The sequence below is a fragment of the Myotis davidii genome, unplaced genomic scaffold (genome assembly GCF_000327345.1).
Source record: "Myotis davidii unplaced genomic scaffold, ASM32734v1 scaffold259, whole genome shotgun sequence".
Taxonomy (NCBI): domain Eukaryota; kingdom Metazoa; phylum Chordata; class Mammalia; order Chiroptera; family Vespertilionidae; genus Myotis; species Myotis davidii.
In genome coordinates this window covers 6,664,707-6,677,489 of record NW_006292687.1, presented here as the reverse complement: position 1 = coordinate 6,677,489, position 12,783 = coordinate 6,664,707, and the positions used below count along the sequence as shown (strand labels likewise).

At 47.0% G+C, this 12,783-nt stretch overlaps 1 protein-coding gene across 1 annotated transcript in view; it reads left to right on the top strand.

Annotated features, from left to right (window-relative positions):
- Positions 1 to 12,783, top strand: part of FHOD3 (formin homology 2 domain containing 3) — a 324,340-nt gene that overhangs the window by 179,280 nt on the left and 132,277 nt on the right. Inside the window, exons 7-8 of the mRNA XM_015565558.1 lie at positions 5,696 to 5,807; positions 11,417 to 11,511. Coding sequence (XP_015421044.1) covers positions 5,696 to 5,807; positions 11,417 to 11,511 — 207 coding nt within the window. The remainder of the gene's footprint in view (positions 1 to 5,695; positions 5,808 to 11,416; positions 11,512 to 12,783) is intronic.

Genomic DNA, 12,783 nt, shown 5'->3' with positions numbered 1-12,783 from the left:
ATAAGACCCACCTCATTTTGCTGACAGAGTCTTTGAAGGCGGAGAGCTACAGAGTCAGAGGTGTCTGTTGGACTGATGGACAGACGGTGACATAGATTTCAGGGCCTGATCTGAGATCCTTGAGCAGGAATTCAAGCTTCAGTCTATGTCATTGGAAGAAAGTGTTTCATTAAGAAAATCTAGTGTCTTAAGTCACTTGAATTTTTCTGTTGATAAAATACTCAGATATTCTTAGTTCTTTCTGACAAGCTTGTAAACAGTGGCACAGCTTCGCAGATCAAGATATCTCGCTGATGCCCTGACTGGTTTGGCTCAGTGGATAGAGCGTCGGCCTGCGGACTCAAGGGTCCCAGGTTCGATTCCGGTCGAGGGCATGTACCTTGGTTGCGTGTACATCCCCAGTGGGGTGTGTGCAGGAGGCAGCTGATCGATGTTTCTCTCTCATCGTTGTTTCTAACTCTCTGTCCCTCTCCCTTCCTCTCTGTAAAAAAATCAATAAAATATATGTATTTAAAAAAAAAAAGATATCTCGCTGATTTTGAATTCCTTTTTAATAACCAGCATCCATTTCTATAACATGTATTTATGCTTTTTTAGTGGAAAATGAAACAAATAGAACGAAGCCTGTTTTTCTGACCCCCTTTGTAATTTAAGTCCTGAGGTTTGGAAATTGTTTTCTTTTTATGGTGGTTGCATTTTTAGAAGAGGAGTAGGAATTTGGAGATTTGGGGGGATACTTTTATTTCTACTTAATAAGCAGCATATTTGACCTGCTAAGTATAGCTCTTGGGTTTCTCTAAGTACAATAAAAACGTGCAGGGAGCTCTAGCTTGCTTTCAAGTGCAAACTTACTGAGGAAAATTGCTTTTTATTCCTTTTCCATACATCTGGTGGTTACATTTTATCTAAAACCTGGACACCCGGGTTCCGTACAGGCTGACTCCACACCCTCCCTGTGGGTTGACCCAGAAAATGAAAAACCCAGAAAAGTGCCATGTCTTCACCATCCTGCTACCCCCTCCATCCCAGCCTTGCGGGTAGGGAGTAACACTAGAGCCTCGAGTGGTTTATGCAGACTGGAGGCTCAGGCCTCAACTGAGGCCTGACTAATGTACATCCCTGCGTTAAAGGCACTTCTGTCCCCATGAGGACTCGGCCTCTGTTTCACGCGGAGTAGGAACAGACAGTGCGAATTGAGAGCTGCAGCAGAAAGGAAAGCTCAGCCCGGTCCCCCCAAATGTGCTAAACATACATGAGAAGCACAGCAGTCCACAGCTGGCTAGGTGTGCCTGTCTCCCCTCCAGCCCAGTGCAAGGCTGGTCTCCGATTCCTGTTACATACTGTCATTTAGCTGTGTGTGTGGACAGCGTTAAAATAGAATACTAGCATTCCCTAGAGGCAATCACGTGAGAAGTAGGTAACATGTGGCCCAAAGGCTGAGTCTAGAGTAGACCCTCTGAGTGTTCCCTCCAGCCCCACGGAAGTGAAATCATGTGTATGAGCAGGAGCCCAGAGGCTGTCACATAACCTTTCTGCTCCGTGAAACCCGGAAAGGTGGCTGGATCCGCTGAGTCTGTCTGACTGACTCTCTTCTTCCCAGAAAGGGCTGTCCCCTGGGAAGGGCTTTCTGTCCTCGGAGCCCTGGCTCTGAGGGCCTCTAGTGTGGGTAACACTCTCAATTGTGTGTTGTAGGTGTTCTGGGTCCTACATCTCCTTGGGTCCTGGGCATCTGGCAGGTGCTGAAGACGTTGAAAGAAGCAGGGCATCTTCGGAGTGGGAGGGACCTTAAACGGTGCAGCCAGTCCACCCCCATCCAGGCTCTGAATTCCTCCAGCAATAATCTTAGCGAGTGGGCACAAAGAACATCCAGATGTGGGAACTGCACTCTCTGCCTCAGCCCCTGCTCTGAGGCTTACTCCTTGCGTCCCTGTTGAACTCGTTGTGACTGGTTGCTTTATCTTTCCAATGATCGCTCTTCCATAAGAATGAGAATCAGTTCTGATTGATCTTTCCTCAGTGCTAGGCAGGTGGGCAAGTGTTTGAGTTTATAAGTCATTTCAATGAGACTCTTCATTGGGACATGGAGGAGCACCAGGCAGAGCTGAAAATCAGACAATTCAGATGGGAAAGACACGGCCACGTCCCTTTGCGTCTGAGGCAGGTGGTGGTGTCTGCCCTGGCAGCCATGACTTGTTCCCACCCTCCTCTTTCGTGGTCCTTGCTCTTGGTGCCACAGTGGACCTGCCATACCTGGTCTGTCACTTGGTCTCTGGGTTGCTCCTTCCAGCCGAGCTTATTAGAATGCCTACGATAAGTTCAAGTAGCACCAAGTGTGGATTTTTAAGAGCATAGAGATGAGCCACGTGTTTGAACTTGGAAGAATGGGTATGTGGCCTCCATTGTGGCTGTTCCAAAGCTTTGGAGGGTTTTGACTATTTTACATACTTAAGGGCATCAAATTAAATGCTTTCTGGATAAATGAGGGATTGATATAGATATCTTTTGAAGTAACATACTTTTATCATTTCCAGGTGTATGCAGCAATGCTAAGAAGGTATTTCTGATGAGTCTTGCTGGCTGTATTTTGATGATTAGTTAGGACATGTTCTCCCTTAGTATCATGCATTTCCATAAAGTTAATGTTCTCATGTTCTCTCTTTTCTAAAGTAGCTTAACTACTCAATATGCTTATTAATTTTACATAGTAAGTCTTCCAAACACATGTAAACATAAACTTAGACTCACCTGTAATCAAATTGATAGAAACCTGAAATCATGAATGAGTTTGGGGTCTCTCTCTCTCTCTCTCTCTCTCTCTCTCTCTCTCCCCTGCCCCCTCTTAATTACAGTGCCCAAAATACTCCAAACAGAGCCTTTAAGCAAAAGAGAAGACATGAATAGGCATGTTGAGACCAATAGAAAAGGATTTGCTAGAAAACAGTGGTTTCTTAATTAGAGAGCCTGGTATTGGAGAGCGACTCAGGGGTCCTGGGTGCTGGGACCATGTCAGCCAAGGCCCCAGGACCACAGAGATGCTCAAAAGAAACCTTGATGAGATGGGCATGAGGGCCCCTGCTGAGACGGCTAATGGGGAGCGGGGTTGGGCAGCAGCCAGGTTCTTTCCCAGGAAGGCACTGGGTAGATTTAAACCACATAATGACAGTCCGCCTACTAAGGAAGTCGCCAAGCCTGGACTTGCTGGGTGTTTTATTTACTTGGAGAAATTTCTTGAGCTCTAAGTGTACCAAGATAGTGCAGTTTATTATGCCATTGCCTTCCCTCCTACCCCCAACCTTGTAGTTGGTGAGAAAAACACTCTGGAATTTAGTTTATTCCTTCTCAGGGGACAGAGGACCAAATGCAGGACTCAAGTTATGAAGGTAAAATGCCCCGAAGTGCTGAGGGCTCTCCGAAGAACTCCATCCCAGGTGGTAAGGACAGAGCCATGAGGATGTCCTTGGTGTAATTGTGCAGTCACTGGGAAGTGAAGTACTGGAGCCTGGAGTGTGGCAACTCTTTTGAGAAGTTTTCCTATAAAGGGGAGCTGAGAACCCCAGGACTGGCAGGAGAGAGGTGTGAAGTCAGAAAAAGACGATGGTTGACTAGGGAAGCGTGACAGAGGAGAGCAGGGCAGGGCAGCAGAGGTGTTTGCATGATTTTGGAGACATGACTTGGGGTGGGTGGTGCTTTTACTCTGCTCCCTGTGGGAGTGCATGATGCCCCAAGTTCTCTGTAAAGTCCCACGTGTCCCTAAGATTTTGACATGAGAATATACATCCGGGAGGCCCTGGGTCTTTCTTGGGCTGCAAGTGGAGAACCTGGAGCCAGTTCTCCACCACCATGGTGATGGAGGTGAGGGTCATGCATTGGTTGGTCATTAATTGACTAATTCTTTCATTAAGGAAACATCGCTGAGCCCAGTATGTGCCAAGTGTCATTCCAGGCCCTGCAAACAGTGCAAATAAGCCTCTCTCCTCAGGCTGTGTTCCTGCCTGTGAGGGATGGGCAACTGACAAACAACTTGCTAGGGATGGGGCAAGCTTGCCCTTCCTTCCTTCCTTCCTTCCTTCCTTCCTTCAGACACATCTATTGGTTGCCTCCCACATGGGCCCCAACTGGGGCGAGGATCAAACTTGCAACCCAGGTACGTGCCCTTGACCAGGAATTGAACCCGTGACCCTTTGGTGCATGGGCCAACTCTCTAACCACTGAGAAACATTAGCCAGGGAAGGCTTGCTGTTTCTTAGATGCATGATTTGAACCCATTTCTAGGAGGTAGTTGGTGTGTGAGTGTCCTGAGGAGGTGGTTCTTGGAAGGAAGCTGGTCCAGGAAACAAGACTGTGGATGAAGGATGAAGCAGTGTTTGTGGGGGCGGGGCGGGGGGGGTAGTGGCAGGAAGAGGGTTGACCTGGAAACATCTGCCACCGCCACAGCCCAGGGCTGGCTGGGCTGCAGGGGGAAGTTTAGGAATTTCTCTGGCTGAATTACTGTGACCTGTGTGGAGGAGGGACTCTGTGTGTGGCTCCTCACAAATGCTGTGCCCTGGGCCCAGCCAGTGTGGGTTTTAAGGCCCCAGATGGCCTCACTTGCTCAGTTTTAAGACTGGACTTGGTTCAGATGCCTGCTTACCTGACCTAGCTGTCGTGACCTCAGACAAGCCATTTAACCTGCTGTCCCTGTGTCCTCGCCAAAAAATGAGAATTGTGATCATTCCTATTCTACAATGCTCTAGTCTAGAAAATACCTCACTTGCGGTTTTGCTTTCTGTGATTTTAGTTACCCATGCTCAACTGCAGTCTGAAAATATTAAATGGAAAATTCCAGAAATAATTCATAACTTTTAAATTATTTGCCGGTCTGAGTAGTGTGATGAAATCTTGTGCTGTCTTGCTACATCCCACCTGGGATGTGAACCATCCCTTTGTCCAGTGGATCCACACTGTAGATACACTCCCTGCCTGGTAGTCATGTAGCAGCCGGCTCAGTTGTCAGAAGGACCATCACAGCATCGCAGTGTTTGTGTTCAAGTCACCCTGATAGTAGCCTAACACTACCTCATAACATGTGCTTCATTCACCTCGCTGCATCTCATCACGTAGGTCTTGTGTCATCTTACATCAGAAGAGTCAGTGCAGTGCAATAAGAGAGAGAGAGAGAAAGAGAGACACTATGTTCATATAACTTTATTATAGTATATTGTTATAGTTGTCCCTTTTATTATAGGTTGTTCATCTGTTACTGTGCCTAATTTATAAATTGAACTTTATCATAGGTGTGTATGTATAGGGGAAAACATAGTATGAAGGGTTTGGTACCCTTTGTGGTTTCAGGCATCCACTCGGGATCTTGGCACATATCCCCATGGATAAGGGGAACTACTGTAACTGACTCAGCCACCACTGCCTGGGGTATTGAGAGACCCTGGGTGTGAGCTCTGGGACCAAAGGCCCTGGGTTCAAATTTGGGTTCTATTTTATGGGTGTATTATTGGGCAGCTCCGTGCCTCAGTTTCCTGATCTGTGCAGTAGAGATAATTCTAATGCCTGCATTCTGAGGCCCCTGGGATGAAGCCTGTGTAGTTGTTGAGAAGAGCGCCTGGACCGAAGCATGTGCGGTGTCCGCTGCTGTTAGAGACGATGCCTTTGGGTTCAAGGGGCTGTGTGTGCCCCCCGTGATGGTGTCTTTTCTGCGCAGTTCCGCCTGGTGGTGAAGACGGCCCTGAAGCTGCTGCTGGTCTTTGTGGAGTACTCGGAGTCCAACGCACCCCTTCTGATCCAGGCAGTCTCTGCTGTGGACACTAAAAGAGGTGAGTGGTCCCTGCCCCCTGATTTCATCAAGGGAAATTGTCTGATGTAGGAAGACTCCCACTTCTTACACGTTCAAAACAGAATTAGGATAAACAGAATTCCCTTTGTGTGGACCTCCCACTGCAGGAACCATAGTGAATATATAAAGATTAGAGACAGAGTGAGGTTTGCAGGGAAAGAAAAGCACTCGCTCTGAGCTTGTCTTCTCACTCTGTCCCCTGCCACTGAGCACACACCAGGTCTTTCTCCTCCTTTCCCATCCTGTCCTGGCTCCTTCCTCCCCTCCTTTTACACAGGCTTCATCCACTCTGACCCCTAGATGTTCCCTCCCCTCCACTACATGTCCCTTTCCTCCTGGGGTCCCTCACCGTCTCTCACCTGGTGTCCTTTGCCGGCCCCAACTGCTACGCTGGCCTCTGCAGTTGGAGGATTCTTCTAAAGCACAAATTTGGTCTCACCATTTTCCATCTGATACCTGCCAGTGGCTTCCAGTGCCCACAGGATTAGATCCAAACCCTTCATCTGACCCTGTACCATCCAGCCCCTGTCTACCTGCCACGTGTCTGTCTCCTACCTGGCCTGCACCACACCCGCCTCCCTTGGCTCAGACAGACATGTGCTCTCAGCGCCCCCATGCGCCCCTCATCTCTGCTGTGCTGTTTTCATTGCCCGTCTCTCCTGAGTGTGTGCCCTGCCTGAGGACAGGGTGCCTGGCTCTTCTCTTGGTGTCCCAGCGCCGAGCGGGCCTGCCCTGCACACTTGACGAAGAGTCAGCTTTGGACCTGGCTCAGTGTGTAACATGCTGTGGACCCTATAATATTGTGAAGCCTGAAATCAAGATGTTGGAGGATTTTTTAAAATTTTGTTTTGTCCTTTTAAGAAACAAACTTTTAGTTTTGTTCCCCAGTAAGATAGGTGATGATGATGATCAAAAACTTGATAACATTTATTTTCTTTTTACGATTATAACAGCAATGCTCTCTGTAGAAAATTTGGGAAAAAAACACCCTAGTATAAAGCAGACAATAGCAGAATCACCTCTCATCTCACCAGACAGAAATTGTGTTAAAACAGGTGTACATTTCCTTATGGCACACGTGTGTCTGCACAGATTTGTGCACAAATCAGCTGAGATACAACTAGACACACCGTCCAGGGCTAAATTCAAAGGTGAAAGAAAGTAGATCACTGGTTCCTTTGAAAATTGGAATGTAAGTTAATGAAAACCATCCAGAACCATAAATTGGGCCTCCATACCTTTCCCACAAATGCGCAGGCAGATGTCAGCTCCCTGCACGGTGGATCTCAGGCCGGGGCAGCTCTGGGCCTCTGTGTAGATGTGTGTGACAGAGACGAACATTATGCACGGTCAGGGCTGTGAGTCTGGAAGGTGGGCTCCAGACCAGCACAGGTCTGTGTGTTTCTTTCTGCCACAGCATGTTGTCTTCTGGTACCAGATTTGAAATTCCTTAATGGCCAATAGTAGATCATGAGGCCAGCTGAGAATCCTCAATGAAGACTGCCAGTGACTCAGAAGCAGGGGACAAGGAGGGAGGTTTCCCAAGGCCAGTGAATGAGAGTTAGGGCCAGAGGTGGGTGTCTGGGAAGATAGTGAGGCAGATCCTTTCATTCATGCTTAGAGGAGTCATGCTCGACACCCAGCTCTGGGGATTACTTTAGAATGATGAATGGACTCTTCAGCTTCCTGTCCTAAATTCTGGGTAACCCATGGGCCCTTGTCAAGGGGGCCATGTTAGAGGGGCCAGTCTTCTCATAACCTTGGGGTTGTGCTTTGACTTCATTGAGTAGGAAGCTGTTTCCTTCCTTGAGCCTCACATTTCATGAAGGTGTGTCATGGGGTAGAGGAATGGTCCTGAGATGAACCCAGAGCATGACGTCCCATTCAAGACTTCATCCACTGGCTCAGCCAGAGGCTCAGAGTTGTACTCAGTCTCTCCCCCGTGACAAAATGATGGCCATCTTTTCCCAACTTGTAAAAAAAGTAAAAAACAAAGGGAAAAAATTAAACAAGTTAACGGATTGTTTACTTAACTTCATGGTTTTTTGCCTATAAAATTTCTTAAGTTTTGGGCAACTACTGTCATCTGTCTGCTCCTGAGCACTAGCAGCTGGAAGAAAAAAAGGAATATCACCAGTGGAACAAATTGAGACACGTAGTTTATCACATGTGGTTCAATAGCACATTCCTCAATGGACATGTGTGGTCTTGGCCGTAATGCACGCATATAACATCATCCTATTTTACTGCTAGTCAGTGTTCCTGATCTCGGTGGTGGAATTAAACATATACATATATCATGGTGTTTGCAGAGAGCCCCTGACTCCCAGGTGTGTTTCCACCAGTAGGTGTGGAAGCAGCTCTCCACTTCCTCCTCGGCCAGTGAGAGCAGAGGTGCCAGAGGTGATGAGGGCCAGCCAAGCATGTCCACTGTGCACAAGCTTAAGCCATAAATTTTACTCCTCAGGTGGTGTTAGACACATTCCTCTGGGGAGATGGGGTGGAGAATGGGTATATTAAAATATAGACTGGGTTTGCTTGAATAGAAAGGAATTCTTTTGGATGATAAAAACTCTCAGATTTAAAGAATCAACAAATAAGCTAGGAGTCCTCAAAAATTACTACCACCAGCAGCCAATGAAATTCTCTTAGGATAAATCCTCCTGGTTGCTTTACACACATCATGTCTGAGTTAACCAGAGGGTTCATCATGTGTGCGTAGATAGTTTGCCCTTTGGCCAAGAGTGGGCCAGTTAGGGAGCCGGGATAAAAGCTGAGGAGTCTAAGTCCATCATGGGGACTGATCAATATTTATGAATTAATGAAAATCTAAAATGCCCCGTTTGATCCAGACAATTGGCACTTTTGCTCTGGGGCTGGAATGAAAAGGTGGATTCGAGGTAGTCTCTGGGGCATGACAAAGAGGCTTTGAGCTCTACTCAGTCTCTCCCCCAAGACAAAGTGATGACCATCTTTTTCCCAACTTGTAAGAAAAAAAAAAAAAGAAAGAAAGAAAAGGAAAGAAAAAAAATGTTTTTAAAGCAGACACACCCATCTGCTCAGATTGCTGGGTCATCTTCTCTTTGGCTTGGATCTCCAAGTCACCTTCTCAGAGCCTGGCAGAAAGATAGAGAGGCAGTGATTCTTCCAGAAGCCCATGAGAGGGCCTTGCTTTGTCATCTGCCTCCTTTCCTTGAGAATTCCCCCTGGTGATGGACAGGAAACTGGTTGCGAACCCTCTGCAACCCTGGGAAGGATGTCCTTTCCTCTGACTATATGGGTTTGCCCCTCAGACAGAGGGTGGGCAAGTGACCAGACTGGGTAACCCCTTTTGAAATTTCCATTGTAAATGATGAGTCAGCACCAATTTGGTTCAGTGCTGCTTTTGAAGAAGCTCCGTTTTTCATTTGCATAGGAGGTGATGAGATATGACCTAATTCTCCAGCATGTGTAGCACACATGATTAACAGGGGAAACTGTCCCGCCATCCTTTCAAGCTCTCCTGTCTCTGATTTCTGCTCAGGATGTATGGATCTGTGAAGAATGCACAAAGCATAGTGGGTTTTAGGGGATGACAGAACACCAGCCCTTTTCCCATTATTATTTATAGCCAAAGTATGTGTGTTAAGTGTGTTCATCAATTGTGTTGAAAGACGTGGAACATACCATGAGGACCTTCTGTTTGGGTATGAGACCAACTCGTGTACAAGGCATTGTGCTAAAATATCTTACTTTCTTTGGGGTTTAATTCAGATACCTAGGAGGAAAATAAAAGGGGGGAAAGTATTGAACAGTTATTTATTCTGGGTTAAGAGAGTACTGGCCTAGGAGCCTGTCCCCTGGGAGTGTCAGCACTTTCAATTAAATTAAGACAGTATTTAGGTGTTTTCATCATAAAGGACACAATGGTGCACCATTGTGTTGGCCTCTATGAGAGAGAGAGAGATAGAGATAGAGATAGAGAGAGAGAATGAATAACCTGGCTACTTCCCTTTCTACTAGATGCTTCCCTTTCTACTAAAGGCCAAAAAGCAAAGGTCTTTCCATCCCAGGCTTGGTTTGGCATCTTTGGCTTCAAAGTGTGCAATCAGGAGGCAGTTCTGGGCCCATCAGCACCACTGGAAATTCTTAGCTTCACTGCTTTCTCTCCTGCACAGTCTGCCTTTTAACCATACATGGCTGACTGACTAGAACATGTGTTTTCTGCTGAGGTTCGGTGCCGAGTGTGAATAATAGAAATTGCCCTTGTTATGAACACAAGCACTGCACCCAGACAGTGAGGCCCAAGACCTGCTAACCACATTGATTGGCTGTCCCGAGGGCAGAAATGGTTACTTTGCTGGGGTTTGAAGAATAGGTGAGGACTTCAACATAGTTTGATGATAAGTACCAGCAAGAAGATCATTCAGCAGTTAATGGTTGAAGGGTCATGCTTTTGTGTCCAGAGTTAGAAAGGGTTACGGCAGCCCGCCTGGTTCTGACCAACTGGGCAACTTGGTGGAAGGATCGGGCTTTCTGTTCACTTGCTGGGAGAGCCAGGAGATCTACATCAAACGACATCTGTGTCTTCCACACTGTGTAGTAGGTGCCTGTTCCCTTCTTAAATTCTCCTGTCTTCTCTCTTTTTCTGACTGTGCATTGACCCTCTGGTTCTCTTACAATTGCGCCAGCTTAACCCACTTCCTGCCCTCAAAGATCTCCATTGACTTTTCTGTAGACATTTCAGCTCTGACACAACCCATCCAAGAACCAGCATTTAGAAGCCACTGACTTTGGATTACTTCAGAATTTACTTTTATCAGCAAAAAATGAGCATTATCATTTGAGGTCTGTAGAGAGAAAGAGGAAGGAGCTTCCTGTTCCACCCAGCCATGCCATGGCCAAGGCGACACTTCACTTCAAATGCTTGCCTCAGGGACAAGAAGTGGGTCAGGGGCATGCGTCCCCTTTGTGGCCTTGGCCCTGGCAGTGCCGATGTGCGTGCCTTTACTCTGTGTGGACGTGTGTTATTGTACTTAGGCCTAACTGTTCTATTAGGTTATAAAACTCTTGATGGCAGCCTCCTCCTAGACCCAGTTCCTTCTACTTGGTTTCTGCTTAAGTCTATTTGTGCTTGATTACACAGGGATAATATACTTCTGTTCTTGAAATGTTTGCTAGATGGGCATTTCACTGTCAGTTCTTAGAGCCCATGTGAATGGGAAGACCTCCCACATCTCCTTTCCTTTCAGGAGATCAGACCGTAGCATGCTGATGCACAGAGAGAACTTATTAGGGTTTCTGCACTCAGCAAGTGAAACGCATGGCCTAAAAAGCTGTGTGTGAATGCATTCTTAAAAGTTATGTAATTCATATAATGGGAACTTGCAAGCAAATTGTTGGGCCTCCTGACACTGAAGAATATACATTTTCAAGTGCACAAGGATAATGTGGTAGATTGTCACCTAATTCAAAATCTGTGTCATGCTTTGATACTCAGTGACTGAAGGACATGCCATCTTTGGGTGAAGAGCCTTTAGATAAACTCTGAAGTGAGTTGGATGGGAAATGTTGAATTGATGTTCCTAATGATTTTTGCTTTACTTGCAGGAGTTGTACCCTGGTCAAATATCATGGAAATCTTGGAGGAAAAAGACGGGGTCGACACAGAGCTGCTAGTTTATGCGATGACTTTAGTGAACAAGGTTGGTCAATGTTTGTTATGGGTTGAATTGTTTTCCCCCAAAGCTATGTTTAAGTCCTATCCCTGGTACCTGTGGATGTAACCTTACTTGAAAATATAGGGTCTTTGCAAATTTAATCAAGCTAAGATGAGGTCATATGGATGGGCCTTAATCCATTATGACTGCTGTCTTTTTAAGGACAGAAAGAGAAACACGTAGAAGGAAAGATGTACACATGTGCTCATGAAGAAGGCAGCCATATGGAGACAGAGGCAAAGATTTGAGTGAGACATCTCTAAGCCAGGTGATGCCAGGATTTCCAGCAGCCAGTCTAGGGTGAGGCAAGGCAGTACCCTCCCCTAGAGCCCTCAGAGAAGGATCCTGCCCACACCTTGTTGTCAGGCTTCTAGTCTCAAACTATGACAGGATCAATCCCTGTTGTTTCAGCCGCCCAGTTTGTGATAATTAGTTATGGCAGTCCCAGGTAACTAAGACAGTGTGGAAGTTTAAAATATGCCCTCTGACTAAGAGCCACATCCTGTGGACCCCCTCATTGTGGCTGGAACCATGGTCGAGGTGTGCTTCTTCGCAGGAGAAAACCCTTTACACTCACACACGGTGTGTGTGCCCATGTGCTGATGCATACCCGTGTGAAGCCCTGTGAGTGCTTATTGAATTCTGACTGCTGGGGCCAGAGATGAGATTCCTGGGAGTGGGTCCCATCCTTCTTTTATGACGGTGACACCTTTCTGTCATGTCCCTCCCTGGTCACTACCTTGGAGGGCAGTCGGAGTCTTCAGGATTCATTCCCAGAGATGCTGCTCTGGCCAAGGGTCGGTCTCACACTGGCCTGGGACAACCCACTTTTGGGACTGGACTTCCTTCATGGTGGTGGCTCAGTCCTTCATCAATGAGGCTGGGGGCAGGTGGTTATCTTTTGCAGATCGCTATACCCTAGACCAGGTGTAGCCCCACCGTGGGCCTTCAGCCCCTCATCAGCCCCACCGTGGGCCGGCCTGTGTACTGTTCAAGCTGCGGGGTGTAGGCCTACATGGCAAACCCCATATCTCTCCCTGAAATATAACAGGAGAAACATTTTCCCTCATGAACTGGGGACAGGTTAGTAGAAAACAGCATCATTACAAGGAGTAGCTTCTACTAGATATTTGGCTCAGTGGATAGAGCGTCAGCCTGCAGACTGAAAGGTCCCAGGTTTGATTCTGGTCAAGGGCATGAACCTTGGTTGCGGGCACATCCCCAGTAGGAGGTGTGCAGGAGGCGGCGATCGATGTT